Source organism: Hyalella azteca, unplaced genomic scaffold, assembly GCF_000764305.2.
Source record: "Hyalella azteca isolate HAZT.00-mixed unplaced genomic scaffold, Hazt_2.0.2 contig5828, whole genome shotgun sequence".
Lineage (NCBI taxonomy): Eukaryota > Metazoa > Arthropoda > Malacostraca > Amphipoda > Hyalellidae > Hyalella > Hyalella azteca.
The window spans coordinates 123,518-147,985 of record NW_025936008.1 but is presented as its reverse complement, the minus strand read 5'-3'; the positions used below and the strand labels follow the sequence as shown (position 1 = coordinate 147,985).

The following is a 24,468-nucleotide window of genomic DNA, read 5'->3' as shown; positions in this document are numbered from 1 at the left end:
CATGTTAAAATCACCGAAACGCCCAATGAGCTGTTCAAACGTTGAAATGTTCCAAAGAATAAATTACAATGAATAAAACTAAATCATTTGACTTGCGAATGAAAAGTAAGCAAAAAATGATTTTTTTTTCCAAAAATATACAATTATTAATTCATCATAAACTATACAATTTTCACGAGCTTTCAGAGATATACAGCATTATAAAAATTAGAGTCATAAACTCAGCAGGGCAATCTCGTAAGTGGGATACAATGCAACACCACATGTCGCAGCCGTCAGCATTTCGCACACGGTAGCATTATCCAACAGTTAGAGAAATATATTTTTAAGGATAATGAAAGTAAGATAAATAAAATTAGGAAAAAAAAACAAAGCAGCATCACAATTTACAACACAACGTTGCTGTAGAGGCTGAAGCATCACGGAGCTTGCCGACGGTCAACACTGGCACTGCTCATGTCGATAATAGGGACGAGCTTATGATGTTGTGAATGTTATTATACTGTGTTGTGAATTTAATGTTATATTGTTGTGCACCTCATTATATTATGTTTTCAATGTAAGGTTAGAATGCTGTGGACGTTATCGTATCATGGTGTGAATGTGGGATTACGATGTGGATGTTATGTTGTGTTGTGACAAATGTCAGAACGTTGCGGACGTTTTCGTATCATGTTTTGAATGAGGAATTACAATGTGGACGTTATGTTGTGCTGAGAATGTAATGTTAGAATTTTATGGTCGTTATCATGTCTTAATTGTAAAGTCAGCAAGTGGTGGACACGTGACGGTCAGTTCGATGCTTAGGATGGCTTGGCGGGAGAGCTGAGCCAGGAGTGACAGGACAGCGGCAGGAGCAGCTGCGACGTCAGTGTGTAGGAGGCAGGCCCACGGGGTGTCCTGCGACAAGGGTAGTGATACCAGCCATTAGTGCCATGTCATGGATTTCGATATCAAACAAATTAGTCTGGTGTCTTGATTAGTAATAATAATGTGCAGTTATGATACACAACATAAACCAGTCTACGATGATTCCCTGATATATGAACTAACGAGTTCAACAAATTACTTTTGAACTGTCGGGAATCCTTTCAAAGGATTCAGGCTCAACGGGCTACGAGTAAAATTTAACTTTCTTTACATTGTTCGAGCGTTTTATCAGATATTGTTTTTTTGACGCAACATTCTTTCTTCCATCCTACCTTACATCTCATCAACGCTCCAATGCAGTAGCTCTCAGCTTATGAGAAAATGACAAGCCCAGGTGACTACGATTAAGGTCTGCCAAAATATAAATTCATTTCGTCCTTGTAAAACCAGAATATTACTATCAAGGCATATTCATCGCATGATGGCAATCGAATCTCTTGGTTTTGAACCGCATGCGGTGTTTTATCAAGGGATCTCCTCATTCAGGACCAAAAACGCTCTTTAATTCTACCGGCATCGAAGCGTCGGCGTTACTCAGCGTTACAGGTGCCACTTACCTCGAACGAAGACAGCGCACGGGAGAGAAAGACAAGTGAACGTTCCTGCTGTTTATTATACAAACTTCAAGTCTTCGTAACAAAATATGCTAACACGTTCAGAACGGGATGTCACACAAGTCACTGTACACCTTAGTGACGTATTACTATACAAAATAGACTTTGGCGATTTTCTTAATGATAGGTGCGTTTAATATGTATACTTTGTGAAAATTTTCGGGTACAGAAATTTCAAGAATTCATAATTTTTCCGCGACTCATGGTCAGAACTCGAAATAAAGTAATGCATGGCGACCTTTTAATTTCCCGCACGAGAAAAACTTATATACGATAACATCATTGTATACGTTAAATGTAACGTTCGTAATTGAATTTATAGTTCCAAATGAAGCGAGTTATTAACACGTTGACTACGATTGCTTCATCTTGTACTATTATTTCATTTTTGTACTTTTTTTAAGCAGGGTTGCCAGACGGTCATTTTTTCCGGACAACTTACGTGATTTAGTTTTTCTGAATTGCGTTGACCGGCTAAAATTTATGATAGGGGTACTTCCTAATTAAATTTTAAATACTGCAAAAAGAAAATAAATGGAATTTTTATAGCGTAACCTACAAATAAACTAGTATACATTGAATTATCGGCCTTTTTGGCCTTTTTTGTTCCCGGATTTGGCCGATTTTAGGCAACCTGAATTACGTGTATGTACCACTACCTCCTGGAGAAATCCATTTCGTGGTACGCATATGTACCAATACGTAGTCAACGTGTCAACATATTTATGTACTAAGGCAACCTATTACACGAACCCTTTTCCATTCAACATCATACAATTGTTCAACTATTAAAATAATATTTAATAACAAAAAGTATTGAATACACGTCATGGATCTCTTCGAAAATGCATTATCATGTACAAACATAATTTAAATCCTGGGGATTAAGTAAGATAACGTGCAAATTCCATAACATCACACGGCAGCCTGGTGGGTCTACTGCTGAAAGCTCATGATTAAACCATTAAAAAATAATATTTAAATCGTAATGTAAACTGTGAGAAATTAACGATTCCGTAAGTCACTTCAACCACAAACAATTGGAAATCTCGTACTAGCCAAATTTTTTCGACACAACGACCCCGCATAGTACGTACGGTAGAATTTATGATCGTTCACATTGAAAAAAAAAACATGCTTGTGTTCCCTATATCAATGTGTTCAACATTCTATCTTAATTGATTGTAAACTAAACATGTATACACAACTTCAATAGGATAAATGATTCATGGAAGATATTCTTTATTAGGCATACAGAGCAAAAAATGTTGGAGCATATCTGTAATTTACTTATATTGGTTAAAAGGCTCGCAGTCTCACTTACACGCATCGTCGGCAAAATGGTCATGACACAGAAATCGAAACTCTTTTCCAGTATAAGAACTTTAACTCCTTGTTGTGTTTGAAAATCAATAGAAATTTCTGTAACGATGACTAAATGGAGTTAATTCCATGAATAATCATGTGTACACAAATATGGTGAACAACTTCACACAAGAGGTGAATGTGTATTCACCTCACACACAAAGGGAACAAGTGCGAACACACAGAGTGACCATTTGGCCATTGAACATATGAAACAGGCTTATTTAAAAATTGGATGGTTGAATTATGTCATAGACTCCGCTAGTAACTGGAATAAATGTAATGCTTCAATAAAACAAATTGGAATAATTAATATGAATCTTATTACCAGAACTTAAGTCTAATACCTTACGCATCGATAAGCAGCGTCATCAGCACCAGATTGAATAAAAAACACATGGTCAGAACTTCAGGGCGATATCATATACATATGAATCTAGTCCGCATCCTAACTTAAATTTTGAAATCCCCTCAGCACGAAACAGGATAAATACATGGCTTGCTATATGATGACAATAATAACTGAAGTGCACGTCACTCGTCTAGAAGACGTGGGTTCTCAGATCGCGACGAATGCACGATGAAGCCTCGCCGCCGTCAAGCAACTGCTCCCACGTCGAAAATAATCTACACAAAAAAATTAATTTTGCCTCTTTGACACCGGAATAAACAGCCACTTATAAATGTACCTCTAAGAATTCTTATATTTCAGATGGAGAAGTACTCGTACTTAGATATCTAGAGTATTAACGGCAACTCAAGCACCTCAGCTCCAACGCTGCTAATGCAACAAAAAATCGCTAGCGCAAAGACATATCTAACTTGTCACGACGCACGCAATGCCTGCGTTCAGCAGCTGCAGATTCTCCGAAGACTAAGTATTTTCAAGCTTAAACAAGAAAACATAACCTAGAGCATGTGTATTGAAATTATATTCAGAATGAAGTGAAAAGTCTTTTCCAACAGACTACGAGTATATACTACATGGTGATGAGTGATTAGCCGCAGGAACTTTTGTTTAGGTGCTGCAAATTAACTTCGTCATTGAACGCCACTTTTTTCAACAAAATCAAGCCAAGTGCAGATGATGTTGATAGAAAGTATTTTTTCGCCTGCCAAAAAGTTCACTAAATAATTTTTTTCTCAAATCGAGCACCCAATAACCCGGAAAACAACGTCGCCTCAAATTTCATTCTTTTCTTCGGCGGTTTTGAGTTACTAATGAGAGAACTACGAGGCATTTCTTAGCTATTCAATGACCGGCAGGGAACTTTTCTAAAAAAAACTTTTTCAAATGTTATTGAAGGTGGGCGATTTTCTGACGAGCCAAAGGAAGCTGATCATCTCAACTTCATTTAGAATTTTGTCCCTGCTTGATTCATGTCGGAATATCGCTAAAATGGTAAACAGGGACAAAATTCCGAAAGTTATGGCGGATGAGATGGTTTGTTTACCATTGCCAGTACAAACCACGAGCTATACAAGATATAACAGGTAAGGAGAAAATACTGTTTTATTAAAAAAACGGCCCTTGACATTCTGCACAGTCGTAATCAAGTTAGTTGTTGCTTTTATGACCACTGTAGCCTGATCGATGGAGATAAGAATTACGGTTCTGCAAGAGTTTCTTTAGTAAACAGGAAGTACACGATTAATAAGAACTACACAATATTTATAGTAATGAAACGCACAATATCTTACAAGAAGCGGGAATTTCAGCAGCTGCATGAATTATCTAATGCTTAGTTGAAGCATGTAACTGTAAGAGTTCGTTAGTGACTTTATTCACAACGCTAAAGCATGCGAGGAGGTCTCCTCGTAAATAACTCACATAATTTAGAAGCCGGTGACCTACAGCGATAGAAATAAATAGGGGTTGACCCTGATGGAACACCTAGAATTATTGGGTAAAAAAGAAATAAACAATTTCTGTGGAAGAAAATTCATGGGACGTTCCGGTTAATACTTGAGACACGATACAAAATTCATATATACATTTCTGATAAGTTTAGAAAGCCAAATTACAACATTGAATTTCACAATTTCTGTACAAGAATAACACAGAAGAATAATACTGAAATGGTTTTCCGAGCTAAATAATGAATACTTATATAAGTTACTTAAGAACGTTTTCAGTATAGATTCATAAATTCAGTTTGACATACATTGTGTGTTTGGAGAGACACTGACGTTTCAATGTTGAATGCGATTTCTCTAGCTGGTTAGATGAGTGAGCAATCAGACATGAATGTGAATGCAACCTCATGCTTTGTGGAAAATCAGCATCCGTGTGTTGATATGAATAAAGAATGTCGCTGTAGAATTCAAGGATGTATCGTGATAACAAGCATAGCCCAACCTTTAAAAGTCGGCCGTCAGTAACTATGATCATGTATAATTTATTCAAGCCTTGGTAGTCGACGAAACACAATCAACAAGCTTTTTCAGTAAGAAAGTTCAAGGATTGCGGATCGTTAGGCGAGCACTAAAAATTATATAACAGGCATTGACATCGGTGCAGGAACTGATGTGAATTAATACCCTTGCTTTGAATTGAATGATTAGCGTTACAATATAAGAAAATATCACAATTGAGCAAATTAGTACATAATTTTTTGACCTACATAATTTATTCACACTAGGAAGCAACACAAATAAAATAATATTTAACAGAGAAACATGGAAATGTTTCAGAATCATGTACATCAACTAAAATAATATCCATGAATCGTATATCACCCCATGTATCAGTCACTTAACTCACACAGCCACCTGATTCTAAGCAAGGAGTGTTAGACGAGGAAATTCAACTGAAATATTGAGAGAAGCGCGACTGCAGTAATGAGGTTCACAACAGGTTGATTAAACAACGAAGAGATTAGCAACGAACTCATTTTCGCCAAGATGGGTCAACTTGGCCTCAAAATACTTGGAAAGTGTCAAGATGGGTCAACTTGGCGTCAAAATACTTGGAAAGTGTCAAGATGGGTCAACTTGGCCTCAAAATACTTGGAAATTGTCAAGATGGGTCAACTTGGCCTCAAAATACTTGGAAATTGTCTAGTGGTGTGTATTTTTTCCAGGTCACGATGTTCATATAAAAGTATTTTAAATTTTTCAGATCAAATTTACATCACACGCAGTTTGACGCCGTTGATTTAATCCTCGCGGCACCAGCTTCTGGGAAGACGTTCTCAATTCTCATGCACGAGGAAATGTCGATTGGTCTCATATTCCTCACTCGGCCTACAACTACACTTTACGAACAGCAAATAAGAGCAATTTTTAATGATTTTAATTTATAAATTTGGCTATGAAAATTAAAAATACACACGCGTAAGCCTACTACATGCACAGATCAAGAAAAGACTAGTATAGTTGTACAGCTCAAGGAAATGTTAATTGTACAGCTCAAGGGTGATCTACACTCGCACCAAAACGTACAAAATAGAAAAATATCGATTCGCACACATAATAATTAAAATTCACTGCAAGCACGCTAGTCTACTATTTCTAATATCGTAATTATGAAAAAATGTAAACAAATGTATGGACGAGCATCCAATCCTAAATATCTACTCTAATTAGTTGGATGAATTTTCACATGTTCAATCATTTTGAGTTATTTGACAGGAAAACAATATGCGAGCAAACTAATTGCAATGAAACAAACTCTCAAAACTTTATTCATTTTTTCTTCATTCAAAATGCTTATATCGGAAAAAAATTGGAAGCGTCGTTTGAAATGCCACACAAGGCAAAAGAGCTTAGCTCGTATTTTGGCGATTATAGGTGATTTAATGGGAGCAAACTTAATCACTAAGACCATGATGACAGGCAGTATTTGCGAAAAAGAACAAGGTAATCCCGTTTCCATAAACTTCAACGCTACAAGGTGGAGAAGGTCCGTCAACGCAATTTTGAACCAAATTTATTCATCAATAGAAGTGTACACGTTGACGGAATATTTTCCCTCTTATATTTTTTGGCTAAAATCTATTTCTATATTAAGGGCAATTTTTCGATAAGCACAACGAAAACTGCCAACTGTCTTATAGGTTCATCCTATTTCATGTACGTGTTGGCGAGTCCGTCAACAAACTAGCGTCTAACAAAATGAAGATGTCAAGTTGTATAAAATAACGTAAATATTGCAGATGCAGAATTTCCACCGCGATCTAGCACTTTTATTCTTATCCGAATCAACGTGTAACTATCCACACACATTAATAAATTCAAATTTCAAGACATATATTCAAGTTTCACGTCCGGCAAGGAAGTATAAACGATTTGAACGGCACCGCATGCGAGCTGAGAATAATCAGATAGCTGCCAGCATCTGATTCGTTGAACACCCGATTGTACACTCGAGAATTGTGATATTTGGTGAATATAAGAATGTTTTTCTCTTGATTGTCTCCCTTTACCACGTTTCGCAGATAAAGTTAAGCTACTGGGAAACCTATGACACTTGAATTAACCTTCTACCGCCGTACCGTATGTCACTCTCCGGGAACATAACTTTCAGCTTAAATTATACGTAAACTATTGAGTGTAGCAGCCTGAGGACGTTTGTACGCAACAGAGAACATTTTAAAGTTGTACGTGGCGGCAACCATCAGTGCACGTCATTCTGCGCTCACTAAAACGTATCCTTTTTGGGAAGTAGGCGCGTGACAATATTGCTCCGGTTACTCGTGTCAGGCGGTAGAGGGTTAAAATGCCTAATAATCTAATTAATGGTAGCGCTCGTTAATCCGAACCAATATCAGGAGCAGCATGGCGGGCGGCGGCGTTTTTCCTTAGCGCCCGTAGCGTTGTTAAAGCTTAAAATATGAATGAGTTAAGTGTGTTTTGTAATGCAAGAATGTAAATTGCTGAAAAATTTTTTTTTTAAAGATGGTGATCTGAAAATGAGAAGTGATTAAGAGAAATTTGTGTCAGTTTTGGATTTTGGTGAACGTGGACGATCATGCATGAATAATTGATTAAATTGAGTGACTACAACCATACCTATTCTACATTATTACCTCTGCCATGCAGAAACTAACTTTTCCTTCACTATTTACTTGCTGTCCTTGTTTTTTTTTCGCTATGTCTGCGACGTAGGTTAACCTACGTCTCCTCAGCCCTGAATTGTGATTATAATTACGGTCTAGTAATTACAAAAAGATATAAGCTTGCACTATATCCCAATAATAAAATAACCTTGTGAACCCCATCAAGTGGGTAATGTAACATGCCTTTTGTTGTCACCTTGCCACCAACCAAAGATAGCTTTTAAATCATGTTGTTTGTTTTGTTCCCCATTTTTGTTTGTATTTCTATTTTTCTTCCTGTTTCATCTTAGGATAATACAGAATAGAGTCAGAATATATTTTGTCCTCTTATATTTACGGTGTGTATGAGTTGCAGCCTAAGAAAGCCTAGAACAAATTAACAATAATAATGTGCCAACAAATGACAATAAATGACAACAATAATAATGTGCCAACAATAATAATGTGCCAACAAAATGCGGGGGGTAAGCAATGAGAGCGAGATCAAAGCTGACCATGTGGAGTGCTCCAGGTGCAAAACCTGATACTCCTTACAAACTCTTGGAATTGACCACTGGTCAAACTAAAAAACAAGGCAATCATACATTGCCTGTAGGAAGTGCATACTGGCTTTTAGAGATGAGAACAGCATGCTTAAGGAAAGAGTCTCAGAATTAGAGATCATTAATATAGCTAATCATGCTGAAACAGCAAACCTGCCTGGCCCTTCCACTGACAATAAGGCTGAACTAAAAGCTGAAATAGGTGAGGGTGATGTCAATGAAACTGGCACTACAGAGTATGCTAATAAAGATAACACTTGTCGAAAGCCAAAACAGTCTAGCAGCCATAAAGGCTGTGGCATTGAAATAGATGAAAAGACTGCCTGTAATCAACGAGAAATTCAGAATAGAGCAGTCAAGCCTCCCATTGTCATGGTGAGGGACAGTATACTTGGATCCCTTAGGGGAAAATTAGTGTATATGAGGCTGGGAGTGAGATTGTATGCTCGAGTGGAGCAGATATTATCAAAATAAGAGGGGAAGCCGACAAAAAATGTGTAAGCTCAAATGGCAGTCTACTTGTTTTGCAGGGTGGTGGCAATGGCCTAAGAGAAATTGGAGTGGATAAAACTGTTGAAGAGATCATAAGCACAACCAGAGAGGCAAATGTTAAAATCCTGGCAGTGGTTGTGGTGGGCACTATGAGACGGCCAAGGGAAGATGGAATGTATGAGCGAATGCGAAAAGAGGTAAATGAGAAGGTGTTCCAGAGGCTGATGAAGATGAAAGTTGAATATACGATGAGAAAAGAGAGAGCTATATTGACCCTGACTGCATGAAGGAACATATGTATAAAGTAGATGAAGTGCACCTAAACAGTTAGGAAGCAGATGTGTTTGGACAAAAGGTGAGGCGTTGGGTGCAGGCAAGTTGTGTGGGCAGCAGAGAGTGACACAATGTGGGAGTGAATGTGATTAGGCCTAATCGAATAAATGTTATGCGAGTGGGTCAAATAAATGTGAGAGGGTTAGGATTAGGAAAATATGAAGATACATTCAAAGAATTAGAGGAACAGCATATGGATGCAGTGGTTGTTACAGAAACACATCTGAGGGGCGGTGGATGCTTGAGAAGTGGAAAATATGAGTTAGTGTACAAGGGAAAAGTAAACAAACTAAAGGTGGGGGAGTGGGCATTATTGTCTGGAGTGAATTGGGTTTTGAGATTGAAGAAATAAATGTCGGTGAGAGTGAAATGAGTGAGGACTTATTTGCTGTGAAGATTGAGTATGAAACAACTATGATGCAAATTTTGATGGATGCAAAGGATGCAAATTTTGATGATTGTATACAAGTACTTATATTATCAGTCTGCTTATATCGCAAGTTCACAAGGAAGTTAAAAGTAAAGAAAACGCCAAGCCAATTCACCATATCGATATTGAAAACGTTTCGGAGTCCAGCTCCATCATCAGTTCGGCAAACTAAAAATGAATGAAATCATTTTATAAGTCAAAATTCTAAGTCAGACATAAAACCTAAAAAAAGACCCATAACACTAAATCAAAAAACAGGACTCCGCGAGTATGAGTGCACGTATGATGGCAGTAGAGGTGGGGACCTAATGTTATGTGTGAGTGCGAATGCTTTGAGTGGGAATGCATGGACATGCAAGTGGAATGATAGAAGAGAAGATATTTGTTTTATGTGTGACAGAGGTGAGAGGGAAACTGTCAGAGCTGGGCAGCGCTACTTTGAAATGCAGCGGCCGCTACCGCTTCCGCTACATGCTCTAAATGTAGCGGGAGCTACCGTTACCGCTACAATTGCTTAAATGCAGCGCCGCTACCGCTACTGAAAATGCAGCGGCTGCCAGTAGCGGCCGCTACATGTAGAGCGCTACTGCCCACCTCTGGAAACTGTAGAGTGTAGACTGTAGAGCATCTGATGATGGAGTGTAATGCGTATGAGTGATACTGGAGGAGAGGGGTGACACGATTAATGAGAGAATGAGAGACGAATGGATTGCAATGATAGTGAGTCTGTCAGCAGAGGTGACTGCTGCCATGACAGTGGAAAGCAAAATGTGGAGACTGCATGGAGAATGAGAGAGAGGAGGAGGTTGGCGAGAATGGAGGCCGGAGGAGTGTAGGCAAAAAAGCAATAATAAAATGAGAATAACTTTTTCACAATAATTTAATGGAACACAAATAATCATTCAGGGCCTAAGACGTCCCATATCTAACATGAACATACCTTATTTTGAAAGTAAACTCTATAGTGCAATAAGTAGTAGGTATATAGCCATATTAAACCAAATAAATTTCCTCGTGAATTTCACTTCCCCTCGTTTCTTCGTCTTGCTCTTGACACAAACTTCCACCCCACTCTAGCCTCTCCTTTAATGTAGCTTCTACCTGGCTTGGACTCCCTTTTCTCTCGTACTAACAACGAACATATGATGCGTGGCACATGACCGTTGTAAAGGCCTGACTCCAGAATGCTCTTCTCCGGATCACCACGCCCCAAATCCAAATAACGTTGGTAGTAAAATAAAAACCGGACTGGCCTCTAACTTCAAAAGCGAGACATTCAGGATTGTAACCTACCATGCAAAATGAGAAGCGGGTGAATGAGCATGATAACCCTTTTGGACAACAGAGCTGCGGCAAGATTTCAGTCTCAGCGGGAGAGCCAATTTCCGTGGCGGGAGCGAGGTTGTTTAACGTTTCGCAATGGGAGCTAAGAGGAAGATAATACGCACTTACAGATGCAACAGTATCGTGCATCGGGTGACCCAAATGAGGGCAACTACGCACCGGTAATTACAGTCTGATCGTTGGGCTCTCGGCGGCGAGGGCGACATGGATGCCGGGGCTGAGGGTGGTGGACCACAGAGGCGTGGCGTGGGACTGCTACGTACGAAACACATAGTACCAAGAGTACAAAGTATGAGTGGGAGTAACTGCTAGTCAGGAGACGTCATTTCAATAGCAATGGAGACGTGGCCGATAGATCATCGTGTTAGCGTGCGCAACACGTTTATTCTAAAGTTTGTAAAACAACACAAACACGTTTTCGGAATCATTTCAATGTTGCCCGCCATGGTCATGTTCCGTAGTTTGCCACTATAATGAAAGGGTGGATAACTTTGAACCGACTGGATCTACGAGATCCAAACTGCACGGGGAAGCGATCAAACAGTTGGGACACCGGAAGGCATCGTTCATGCACGAATATACCGTATACCATCAACTGCATGAGTATGCCGTATAAATGAACGTTGAAGGTTGGCTTGACCTTCCTTCATTAGCGCCAAGGTAATCTAAAGCTAATGTGTCGCGCTGTTCAAATCATCCATACTTCCCTGCCGGACTCGGTATAAATAAGCTGCAACATCATAAACATCCATGACGCATCAGACTTGCTTAACTGGTAATATGAAGACTTACTGTATTGACTGCGTGACCAGATTGTTATACTTCATTCGAGGACCTGCATTGTGACACAAGATATATCATGCAATAATGTCAAATTAGTCAATGACCAATTTAACATGTTAATCGGTAGCGTGTTCCATGCTTGCTGGTATCGCAAAATTTTCGTTTAAGGGACGAGGTAAAAATACGAATAAGGAATACCCTCGTCGTTGGCATTCTTCACTAGAATAACTACACACTGCGCTACAGATGACACCAAACAAGGAGATCATGATGTTGCACATCGATAGTGACAATTTATCGTTCGCCATTCCTTTAAATTAATAAACTAACGAAATATATTCACATTAAATTAATAAACTAAGGAATATATTCACACATTAAATTAATGCACATATGTTTGATCATAGTTTTCAGCATTTCCTTTTACTACAAATTATCCTCCATTCAGCACTCATTAGCAGATTGGAAAAATCTACGAAAATTACGATCGATGGGAAATGAGTTGATCATTAATCAAGGCTTAAATTTATCATCACCAAACAAAAGAAGGTACACTAACACCTAAATGCATTAGTTTAATGCACACAATCATGGTCGTTGTAGAATGTATTTAGAACTATTGGATCTTGTTAAGAATAAGCACCCCCAGTAACGTCAGAAGTGCTTATTCTTAACAAGATCTGAACACTTTCTCGAAATATGTTATGAGCCATTCGTGAATAATAGATTACCAAAGTTATTCTCCAAAGGTTTATCGTGGCGTGCGTTTTATAAACAATGTCATACTGGGGAACTATTAAGCATCTAATATTAATTAATCTTACATTAATTAATTAATAGTTCGGTCATACATCCGAGCTATTAAGCATCTTCACAGCCCGTTAAATATCACAAAAACAATAACCACAAAGAAAACAAATGCTATTACATATTTAGCTTAAAGCACCTGTGATCTCACTGTGCACTGCACAGCGCCGACGAACACACCTACAAATTCAAGATATTCAGCACCTGCGACGTCGACTACGAGTATAGGGCGAGTATAGCCAAGAGCGGCACGTGGAGCGAGATCTATATTGCGTCTCATTTAAACCTGAAGCGCAAAATCTTCACACACAATAAACTACTCAGAGCTAATATTAATTACGAAAAATATTAATTTGCTTATAATTAGGCATTATTATGCCAACGCTTTGTTGAATGCGGAAAAATAAATTTCTTCCACAATAAAGCATGCAAATTATTTTCCTTAAAATTCCTCAACTATCTAAACCATTGGATGCAATTGCAGGAGGATTCCACATTAACAATTGGAAAATATTTACGTTTAATTCCAGCTGAGCAATAAAAGTTTTGTAGTCTCCATTTAATTAAAAAAATTACACTTAATCACTGGTTGAATGACGGTACATACACATTACACCATAGTCTGGAATACCAAACGTGGAAGCCCAGTGTTACATTCACAGCCTTTAGAGCCCATACGCTACCACTGGTCAATATCAAATAGTCTATAACTATATCAAATATATAGTCACAACATATCAAATACATAGTACAATCAAATCTCACCTAATGCAGGTGGCTAGGGTAAAACTGGCAGCAACCATCGAGCTAAGATTGAAACAAATTGTTCATAAAATATTTACAGTAGCTACTGCAATGGATTTAAAAACCTATTAACGAGTATTGACATCGAGGTAACACAGTCAGTTGCAGGGATCAGGTACGCGTGACGCGATTTAAAATTAAACTTACAATTAAAAAAAATTAGATCGGCCCCACAAGCTACCGTTACGTAAATTTCATGTAAACGCGCACCCTATGAGAATTATAACTCTTAATGATTAAAAGCATCACAACAATCTCAACTCTAAACTTATTGCACGAGGTTTCTTGTCAGCAATGATCATGCAGGCAAAACGCTAGCGCAGGTGTCAGGACAGCATGCAGTAAACGAGTCGATGAGAAGGCTCATTTGAGTTTGAAAAGTAAAAACAATTCATCCAAGCGTGTCACTAACGCTTAAGAGTTTCACATAAAATATATAATTTTCAACAGAAACCCTGGAGGAATAACGCCTTGTGGATATTCGCAGAGCAACTGCAATATTCGTGAGTGTTGGTTTCCTTCACCGAACAACGACTCAACTAATGACAAAAGTTTTCAATAGACATACGAATAAGGAAATAGCTACAACACAATTATGAGATCTAGGACAGTTATCACATTTTCATGCTTTAGACCATCTTGTTATTAAATGCAAAATACAGTAATTAAAGTTCTGGAGTTCATATGACACAAGGGAACATCTCGGTGATGGTGCACGTGTCACACAAAATCTCTTCAGTGCATTCATCTCATTCAGCTAATGTAGCGGCATCGCTATCAAATGACCTTCACGCCTCACAAAACACAACAACATATATTTACTTTACATTAATGATTAGCAGACCAAATGATTACCTCAGAGCGAGAGCAGGAACTAAAACTTGTGCTTAATGCGACCACTGCATTGAGAGACGAGTCAGTCTAGGCAAACATTGTCAATTTGTTCATATCGATCCCGGCGTGAAAACATTACGAGCGTCATGATATGGGAACATTTCATATTATAAATATTGTTGTGCATGAGCTAACCAGTTCGGCAGGTCGCACTGAATGAAACTAGCAAGTCGTACGTACAACTGTAGTCAGTGTTTAAAACGAAACAAAACGATTCCAAAGAATCATTTATATTAAAAGCAAACATTTAAAATCACGTATTTGTTAAAATAAATTAAATTATTAAATAATGATACATTTGTGCGTTTAACACATAGGAAACTTCTCAACGCTATTGTATCACACAACAATATCACAGAGCGTCTGACCGCTCACCGTAGCGCCGCTGATCAGCGAGGTGGGAGCGGCGGCTGCGGTTTGGCGACATGAGGCGAGGACGATCCGTGGACTTGACGTGCAGAGCAAGAGACGTCGTGGAGGAGAGCTGGTCAATGGTGTGGAGAGCTGGCGTCAGGAGAACGTTCTCCATGGACATCGTTAGTGCTTTTTTCAGGGTTCCATTTTTTCAGGGTTTTTATAAACATTTCAGGGTTTGCCTATAGGACCTTAAGAAGATCTCAGATTTCTTGGTGGATGATTTTCACCCGGGAACGGTCCCGTCTCAACCATTCTTTCACTTCAACTCAAATTTCACTAATAAAATACATTCCACCATATCCATAGAGGCCAGTCTGGAAATCTGACTTTTTTGGCTAAATAGGTTCACTTTAAAACCTCCATTACTGAATTTTACAACTGCACTAATTTATCAGATATTGATTCAAAATTAGATGTGCAATGCCTTCCAGAAAAACAAATGGATGAAACACGTAAGATTGCCTATAATGAGATGACGGCACGCAAGCTCCGCGCACTTCTCAATACTCGGCTACTCTAACCTTCCCACCCCATCCATGCTATATTTCTGTGGACCTCGCGGCAATCGAAGTGTTTGCAATATTTAAACCATTTTCCATAAGAAAAGATTCATCAAGGGGCGTCAGGTAATTCAAGGAATTCAAAGCTTCAAGTAACTAAAATTTTATGGAATGGCTATCAAACACCATTCTTGATGCTTTATGTTTTGAATGATCTACTATTTACAAATAATCACGCGAATCACAAAAATCTTAAACCAACCCCACTTTGACCAATGCTTCACTCACTGAAGATCGGACGAAATATTATACTTGTTGCACTGAACCAAAGACGATATACGTGAAAGACAGTTGGGTCCTTGAAGGGTAAGAAGGATCTTCGATAGGCAGTGGGGGACTCGTCGATAAACAGGGAGGGCGCTCGTAAACAAAGAGGGTATTCCAGCATATTCGGGGCCGCCTCATCCATCCAACTCTAAGTCTATAGAAGAAGCAGACTCACCTATGCAGCGACCGCAGCAGATAGAGCAAGCGAAGAAATCCGAGTTTTTCCACGCTTGCGAGGAAGCTTTGTATTTCAGAGCTTCCGGAAACGTGCGGCGTTGCCGCCTCTCTTGCCGCTGGTATTCTTCAGGACCCGCCGACCTCCTCCGACCGGGGAAGATACGGGACCCAGCCTCAGGTGCACAGGCACTCTATCGCCAGCCGGGTCATCTGCAAAGGTTTAGCTATTATATCGTACACATATATATTATACGCGGACGAATAATGACCAGAGAATGCACTTTATTATATTTCAATTTTTAGGGAATCAATTATTCATACGCGTTTAAATAAGAGAATTCTGCCACCTAATGCTAATACATATTATACATATACCATAAATACAGTCGTAACATTTTCCAAACCAACTAAGAAAAAGTCAATCTTTAGAGTTGATCTTTACACAGCGAAAAAATTACTCTGAATCAAGAATTAAGTTTGGACTCACGAAGATCATTTCCAAGGTGCTTGCTCTTCGGTTCAGCGTCGACGGAGACTGGCTTCTCGCGGTTGCTGGCCCAGCCGCCATCGCGACTCCGTCTTCCTCCGACTTCTAGGATTTGCTTTCCCGATTCCTTTACGTCTCTGTTCCGTCCGTATTTTCGGTGGTGTTTTTCGTTCACTCTGTTCCTACTGGACGGCCGCTCGTCTGAAGTATCGAGTGCGCTATCACCATGGCGAGATGTAGAAGCAGGAGGTTCGGCAAGGTCATTCTTGAGAACGAAGATCGTTCGTGTAGGAACTTGAGGACGACCGTCTTTTTCAACACCAACGTCACGGTTGTCAGCGCCATGCAGAGGTTTTCTTGACTTGCGTGCATTGTGAGGACTCGTGTCGAAGCTGCTGTCAGCATCATCTGCGATCTTGCGCTTAAGCGTGTAGCGTAAATCTTCACTGGAAGACTCCGAATGTCGGTCTGCAAATTAAAATGCTTGAAATTGAGAAATGTATACGCTAAGCATAATGTTTTTAAACATAATTTGTTAACTTTTACAACCATCGATAGTATGATTGAACGTAATCCGACAAAAACGAAATTTTTAATGGCCTAGTTTAGTTAACCATTCAAGATGAATAGTTCGAAAGATTCAAGGCTCTCAAAAATATATCAATGCTGGCACAGAGCTACGAAATATTGCACATTTTCAACTATGATATTGATAAAAGTAGGTACAACACGATACAAGAAAGGCCGCGAAGTGGTGATATCCACTATCATAAAATGTACAACAAACGAATAAATGGTACAGAGACAGCAGATTAACTACACACCTTGCTTGCGTTTAGGGGCGTAATCTTCTTCCTGGGAGCCTTCCTCATCAGACGTGCGGGCTGGCTTCTTGCTCTTCTTCGCTTTCTTCTTCTTCTTGTCTTTCTTCTTTTTCTTCTTTGGAGACTTCGTCCTTTTCTCAGGTTTAGTTTCCTCTTCTCCTTCTACCACTTCTTTTTTATTTTTCTTTCTGGAAGCTGCTACAGACTTTCTCTTGGAATTGGGCTCATTCTCGACTTCAATAGCTCGCTTCTTTTTCTTATGTTTTTTGATAACTTTACTGCCATCTTCTATCTTATCTTCCTCCCGTTTTCTTTTCTTTGAGCGTTTCTTCTCAGCGTCAACAGCTGAACTTTCTCTTTCCGACTTCTTATTTCGGTCCGATTTATCGGCTATGGATGATAAATCGTCCTCTCTAGTTTTACCAGAACGTTCCTTGCGTTTCTTGGTTTGTCCTTCGCGGTCACTTCGCTCTTCATTCCTACTATGCGATCTGCTCTGCTGTTCCGTGCGCTTATTCGCACTATCACTCCTGTCTTGAGATCGTCTCACCAAACGAGATTCCATTTTCGTGCGAAGAGTTTCATCAGTTCTACGGTCACCGGACTTCATATCTTCCCTTTTACTCTCGCGCGATGCATCTCGCTTTAACCTATCTTCACGTGGCCTGGAATCTCGACTTGAACTTTCATTTTGGTTTTGATCCATCCGCCGGTCGTTTCCTTTACGATGCAAATTCGAACCCCGTCCACGCTCCAAATTATCCGACTTGGATTCCATCTCTGGTTGATCTCTCCGCTTGTCAATTCTGTAATCTCGACCAAAATTTTTGCGATGTTCGCGATCGTGATCCCTTCTATTGATGTCAGTTGGTTTTTTGCTATAACGATCATTAATTGGTCTGGATTGGGGTTCAAATCTAGACTCGGTCTTCAAGCGGCGGCTTTCGAATCTTGGGTCATCCTGCACAGATACTCTGTCTCTTCCGAGTTTCACCAATCGATCATGGACGTTTGCTGGATGACGGTCATTCCTACTGTAATCGTTCCTGTAGCGACCATCGCTAGCACCATGGCTGTCCGACCTACTAGAATCACGAGCTGAATTTTTCTGAATGTATTCGTGTGCACCCGCTCTACCAGAGCCGGTTTGAACACTCTCGTTAACCTCCCGTTTATCGCCATGAACGCGTCGACCACGTTCACGATCCCGATTTTGTTCATATTCATTCGATTCTTCTTTCTTTGTCAGTGAATTACTGTGTTTGATCTCGCTTCCTGAAGCTCTATCACGAGCTTTAGCCAGTAGCCCCTGATCAATACACTCTTTGACCGTATTGACTTTGGGATTTTCTGGAGACACGAAGTCCAATTCAGAGTTAGGGCCAAATGCATGCTCTTCGTCCAAAGGAACGTGCATTTCAATTCCAATATCATGAACATCAGTACTTTCATCGGCAGATTCCTTATTTTTCAAGCTATTATCCACTCTCAAAGTATGCATTTCGGAAGGAGAAAAACTAGGGGTGGTCTTATCTGGCACACCAGAAGGAGACCCACATGGAGTGGTAGGGCCTTTCTTTTCATTTTTTACTTTGCTCACGGCGGCAGGAACTAGCTCGATGGGTGCAACATCTGCAATTGAAGCAGAATCTGTAGCGTTAATGTTTTTCATTGTTTCTCCATCTGTTGCACGTTCGCTTTCGACAGGATTTTCTGGCCCCTTTTCCAGCAGATCTTGAGACCCTTTTGTAACCTCACTATCTGGTCTTTGAGCTTTCTCAAAACTGTCGAGAATATGTTCTTCAGCTCTATCCGATTGTGAAAGACGGCGACTATTGGGCAACGTAGGAGTAGATAACTGTTCATAAGCAACCGGTCTACGAGATTCGTTGGAACGGTTGTCACCGGAAACTTCTAAGTTGCTCTTGCTGCTCATGGGACGCTTATCATTGCGTTGGATTTTACTTGAAGATTCTGGTCGTCCTCTATCATCGTTATGGAAGTTACCTCTATCGGAAGTTTTGTCATCACCGCGATTTAACCGTTGTTTTGTTTCTACCCTTCTTGTTCGCTGATCGTTATCGTGTTTTTCCTTATTTGGTCTTTCGACGTCTCCTCGCGGGGGCCGGGAGTGAAGTGCCTTTTCTTGGCCACGACCTCTGCCATCCGGATGATTAGGAGAACCACGTCGTGTGAACCGCGCTTCAGGCCGCTCATTAGTTCTATTGCCGCCTCGATCATCGTTGTGGACTCTGGGTCTTTGCAAGCCTTTAGTATGATCGAACAATCCTCGGCACGCACCGTCCGGTGAATTGCGGTTCTTCCTCGGGATTTCACCTTGTCCATCTCGATCTCGTTGCATGTTGAGAGGAAAGGTTGGATCAAATTTAGGAGCATTGAGAAATGAACTATTACGGCCACCTAAAGTTACATCTTGTGCGCCGTCGCGGATGCCCCGCTGTTCAGTCGCATGCATTTCTGATTCACGCCGAGAATCTAATTGAGACGAAGGGTTTTGACGCTTTCTACCGAGGGGAGTTTCATTGGCACTTGAAAGAACGCTACTCGGGTCATCTCTGGCACGTTCCCTGTGACCCACTCCGCGCACAGCAGAAGGATTTCGGGAGAAATTTCGGTTCTCTACAGAAGAGGGCAGATCACCCAATAAACCTACATCATTACCTCTCGCATAGGGGTTATTGAATTCCCCTGGCACCATTTTTCCAGGGAATAATGGTGGTATTGGATTATTACCTATCCCCTGCATTCCTCGTCCACCTCTACCAAAACGCTCAAATGGAGTATTCATGCCTCGAATATTTCCATGTAATACTCGACCTGCACCGTAATTGCCGAATTCAGGTTTGGGCCAAATGCTGGGAGGATTTTGTCGATTAGAAAACTGATCTTCATAACAGTTAGACCGTAACATTTCACCTTGTAGATTATGGCGCGGGTTCCTGAAATCAGATGGCTGGCCAGGACGAGCGATCATTTCACGATTTTCGATGTTCCGATTATGCTGATTGGTAACAAAATGAGGCGGACGAAGTTCTCGGTAAGAATCTGAAGAAAATTCAGAATTGAAAGGAGCTCTACGAACAAAAGTATCTCGCGTTACGTCTGCATAACATTGCGGTTCAGACATGCGCTGTGGAGATAGCGACGTTCGGCCACGTGCGAAAGGGAAATGGGATGCAAGATTACCATCAGGCGGATAGCGTTGAACACGTTCATTCAAGAAATGACGTTGGAATTGAGGCTGACCGGAAATTTCGGGAGACCAAGATCGCCGAGATGGACGGGAATTTCCCATGAAATTATCAGAAATAGGGCCATATCCCGGACCAAAATTAGTGTTCGTTGGTGATCGAGATTTGAGCATGAAACTTTTAGATCCTGGTGATGACGATTTTCTTCGATTCACAGACCTACTGTTCGGAGACATTCTTGCACGGGACGCTGGAGACGAAGAGCGACGATTAATTGGAGATCGAGGATATCTTTGAATATCCCGAGCATTTTGTCCAAAAGATTGCCTCAAACTAGTCTCACCTGGATGAGGTCTCAAACTCTCACTTGGAGGAGGTCGAAGTGTTGATTGGGATGATCTAACAGTTCTTCCTGGAGAACGCTGAACAGGAGAGTATCGTCCTGGTGATTTGGAAGTACTGCGATAATATCGCGGAAATGCCTTGCCAAGTTTCTGCAAGTTCGGGTCAGAGGGGACTAGATTTTTATGATAGTGTAACTCTCTTGAAGGTGACCTACACGTTTTATGCGAGGGACGTGGTTGGTTTTCAGATGAAATCTTTTTATCCATCTTCATTGGCGACTGCGACCTTCGCATTGGAGGTCTATTTCCTAACCTCCGAGGCGATGTTGCGTGATGATGTTCAATTAAACGACGGGAGGGCGAATTCGAATTCATTCCGACACGCCTTTTTGGAGAAAGTGAGGAGCGAACAAGAGATCTTGAAACGCGTCCCGCGGGCGACGATGCAGTGCAACGGTTGGAGTCGACTTCAAATGTCGAAGACCCATTTCTCCTGGATGGTGGCATTGGACTGTCAAGAGCGACAGGCTTACACAAATTTTTGGATTCTGGAACAGAATGAGAATCATTTCTTGATCGTGATTGAGAGCGAGAGCATCTTCTGATTTGAGATCGAGATGCTAATTCAGGAGGCGACTTTGAGCGTCGTCTGGCAGGAGATCGAGACTTCCGATTGGAAGATGACAGAGAAACAACTTGTTTGGGGGGCGATTTGGAAAGCGAGTTCTGATTGGAACTCGCACCTTTAGCTGGAGGAGAACGAGGGCCGGGTTTGGATGATGAATGAGAACGCCTAAGAACCGATTGAGGTCCACGAAGAATTGGAGATCGAGAGCCACGTTGAATAGGTGAGCGTAAGCCTCGACGAATAGGTGATTGTGAGCCTCGACGAATAGGCGATCGTGAGCCTTGACGAATAGGCGATCGTGAGCTTCGACGAATAGGCGATCGTGAGCCACGACGAATAGGCGATCGTGAACCTCGACGAATAGGCGATCGTGAGCCTCGACGAATGGGCGATCTTGGGCCACGACGAATGGGCGATTGTGAGCCACGACGAATGGGTGATCGTGAGCCATGCCGAATATGAGATCGTGACCAACGATGAAGAGGTGAACGTGAATGACGACGAATAGGAGATCGCGAGCCATAAGGAATAGGAGATCGTGAGCCACGTCGCATAGGCGATCGTGAGCTACGGCGAATGGGCGAACGAGAACCAGGACGAATTGGCGAACGGGAGCCACGTCGAATTGGCGAACGGGAGCCACGTCGAATGGGCGAACGGGAGCCACGTCGAATGGGTGATCGTGAACCACGTCGAATGGGCGAGCGTGAGCCACGACGAATGGGCGAGCGTGAGCCACGACGAATGGGCGAGCGAGAGCCACGGCGAATAGGCGATCGAGAGCCACGACGAAGAGGCGAGCGTGAGCTACGACGAATTGGAGAACGAGAGCCACGAGGAAGGTGTAAATGCGGACTATGAGGACCTGGAGAAAGCGACTTACGTTTGATCAGCAATCGCGAGTCAAGACCACGAATAGGCGAACGAGAGCCTCGACGAGAGAGTGAAGAAGAACGACGTCGATAAGGTGACCGTGAATTGCGACGATAAAGAGAACGCGAGCGGCGACGATAAGGCGAACGGGAACCACGTCGATATGGCGAACGGGAATCTCGACGATAAGGCGAACGGGAATCTCGACGATATGGCGAACGAGAATCTCGACGATACGGAGAAAGATACTTTCGGCGGTACGGTGAACGGGAATTAGGACGCATTGGCGAACTTCGTAGCGGTTGAGGAGGAGAGCCTCGACAGGAAGGCGTTTCTTGTGGATTTATCAACGGCGGTTGCACGACTCCCTTGATTGGTGTATTTACAGATGAATTAGAAGATTCAAGTTTTACATTTAGAGAGGAGTTAGTAGCACTAAGACTTTGAGTAGATGAAGGGATTTCGAATTCATGCGCGGGTGGATGACCTATCGATCGTATTGGTTCACTAATGCTGCCAGATTCGTTAGCAAGCTGTGGCAAAGCGACACCTCGAGCCACAGCTGCCGCTGGATCATTCAATTCAAGGGAATTGCCAATAGTGCGAGGGTTAATTGAGTTCGATACGAAGTGTTTTTCACTTTCCTGATCCAGTTCTTTCTTAATGGATGAAGTAAATCCATCGGAATCCGACGTGACTTTGGCAAAGTCTTGCTTTGAATCTTTTTGGTTTTTATTACTCTGGGATTTGCTTTCTGGACCTTTCTTGTTCTTACCACGGTTTTCATCTTCACTGTCGGAAGAAGATTCACTGCTTGAACCCGAATCAGAACTGGAGCTACTAGAGCTAGACTGACCACTGGATGATGACCCAGATTCAGAACTGTCTGAATCACTCTCACTTTCAGAGTCAGAACTCTGGAGTCGTTGCCAACGAGCACTAACATTCGTCTCCATTTTTTCAGTATGTTTTGATGCGATATTTTTATTAGCATACTTGTCTTGAGGAAGTGCCAGGGACGAAGTCGAGGTATCAGGAAATTTACCTGCATAATTTCTACGATTCGAAGGATCCCCACGGCTTTGCTGCATCCCACCATAGGTCTGCCCCATTCTATTCTCCATGGGATGACTTGTATTGAAGCGGTCATTGTCGGGTGCCATTCTTCCACGCCACTGAGGCGAATTATATCCTCTGGGAACATGGGCACTGCGATTCCCCTCACCACTGAAGTGATTCGGATTTCCTTCTGGGTGATTTCGAAACCCATGCTGATGGGGTGACCAGTTTTGAGGAACATTCATATTCTCAGGGCCGGAAGACGTCAAAACAGCTATACTGCTTCCACTGCCATGTGCAGATATCTCTGCATGATGATCATGGGCGATCTGGAATTAGGTATGAAATAGAACTTAGTGGCCAATATCTTCCATTTAATGCATCAGAAAGTTAAAGAAACATTTACTGAAATTGGAAAGTATGCTAAAGACATTACGAGACGGAAAGTTGCACAAGGAGGTGCAAATCTAATCATCCAGTATCAGGGCAGGAACATGTATACTATTTTTTAGAGACTAATTTGATTGCCTTCAAATTTCCTACACCTGAAATAATTCTCCTGCGAGAATTGTTCTAAAAACAATAATGGATGCATGTTAAGCTGATACTTTGGGTAAAAAATACATAAATAATTAACTGATGGTTATAAAATAATTTGGTCATGATGTTTCTCACTGCTGGCACAAAATTACCTGTTCAGGCAACATTTGGTTTCTAGTTTTAACCAAATAACTGCCAAAACAAGAAGTCATGGGATTTGTATTCCAAAAAATTTAAATTCAAATTAAATAATCAACTATATGTAGTGCTATACTCTAAAAAACACAATGACATTTTTCTCCTAAGCCTTTAGCAACAAGCTACCTTGCAAGTGCAAAATACATCATTGCATCCATGGCAAATGGTTGAATATTAATTCATTAAAAAAATCTTGACGACAAGGTACAAGAGCCCCCACCTGGGCATAGTGCAGCCTGAAATTAAATCCAATATATTTGTCCCATTGACAAATGAGCTTATGACAATGAGCACATGAGCTCCAATTGGACAAAAGAGCTTTCATTATTCAATGCTTCTCTTAACATGTAAATGAAGTTACATTCTAAATGTCATTAATAAATTATTACTTGTTAAACCTGCCTTTTGAGCTACCAACATCATCTAAATAATTGTTCAACTCCTTGAAAATTATAATGTATATTTATTTGTATTTGTATATTTA

General features: G+C 41.0%; 1 protein-coding gene across 1 annotated transcript in view; it reads right to left on the bottom strand.

Annotated features, from left to right (window-relative positions):
- Positions 1 to 378: 378 nt before the first annotated feature.
- Positions 379 to 24,468, bottom strand: part of LOC108680298 (serine/arginine repetitive matrix protein 2-like) — a 28,320-nt gene continuing 4,230 nt past the window's right edge. The window contains exons 3-6 of the mRNA XM_018169098.2: positions 17,131 to 23,575; positions 16,307 to 16,774; positions 15,818 to 16,029; positions 379 to 900 (exon numbers count right to left, since the gene is read on the bottom strand). Coding sequence (XP_018024587.2) covers positions 15,893 to 16,029; positions 16,307 to 16,774; positions 17,131 to 23,575 — 7,050 coding nt within the window. The 3' untranslated portion in view covers positions 379 to 900; positions 15,818 to 15,892. The remainder of the gene's footprint in view (positions 901 to 15,817; positions 16,030 to 16,306; positions 16,775 to 17,130; positions 23,576 to 24,468) is intronic.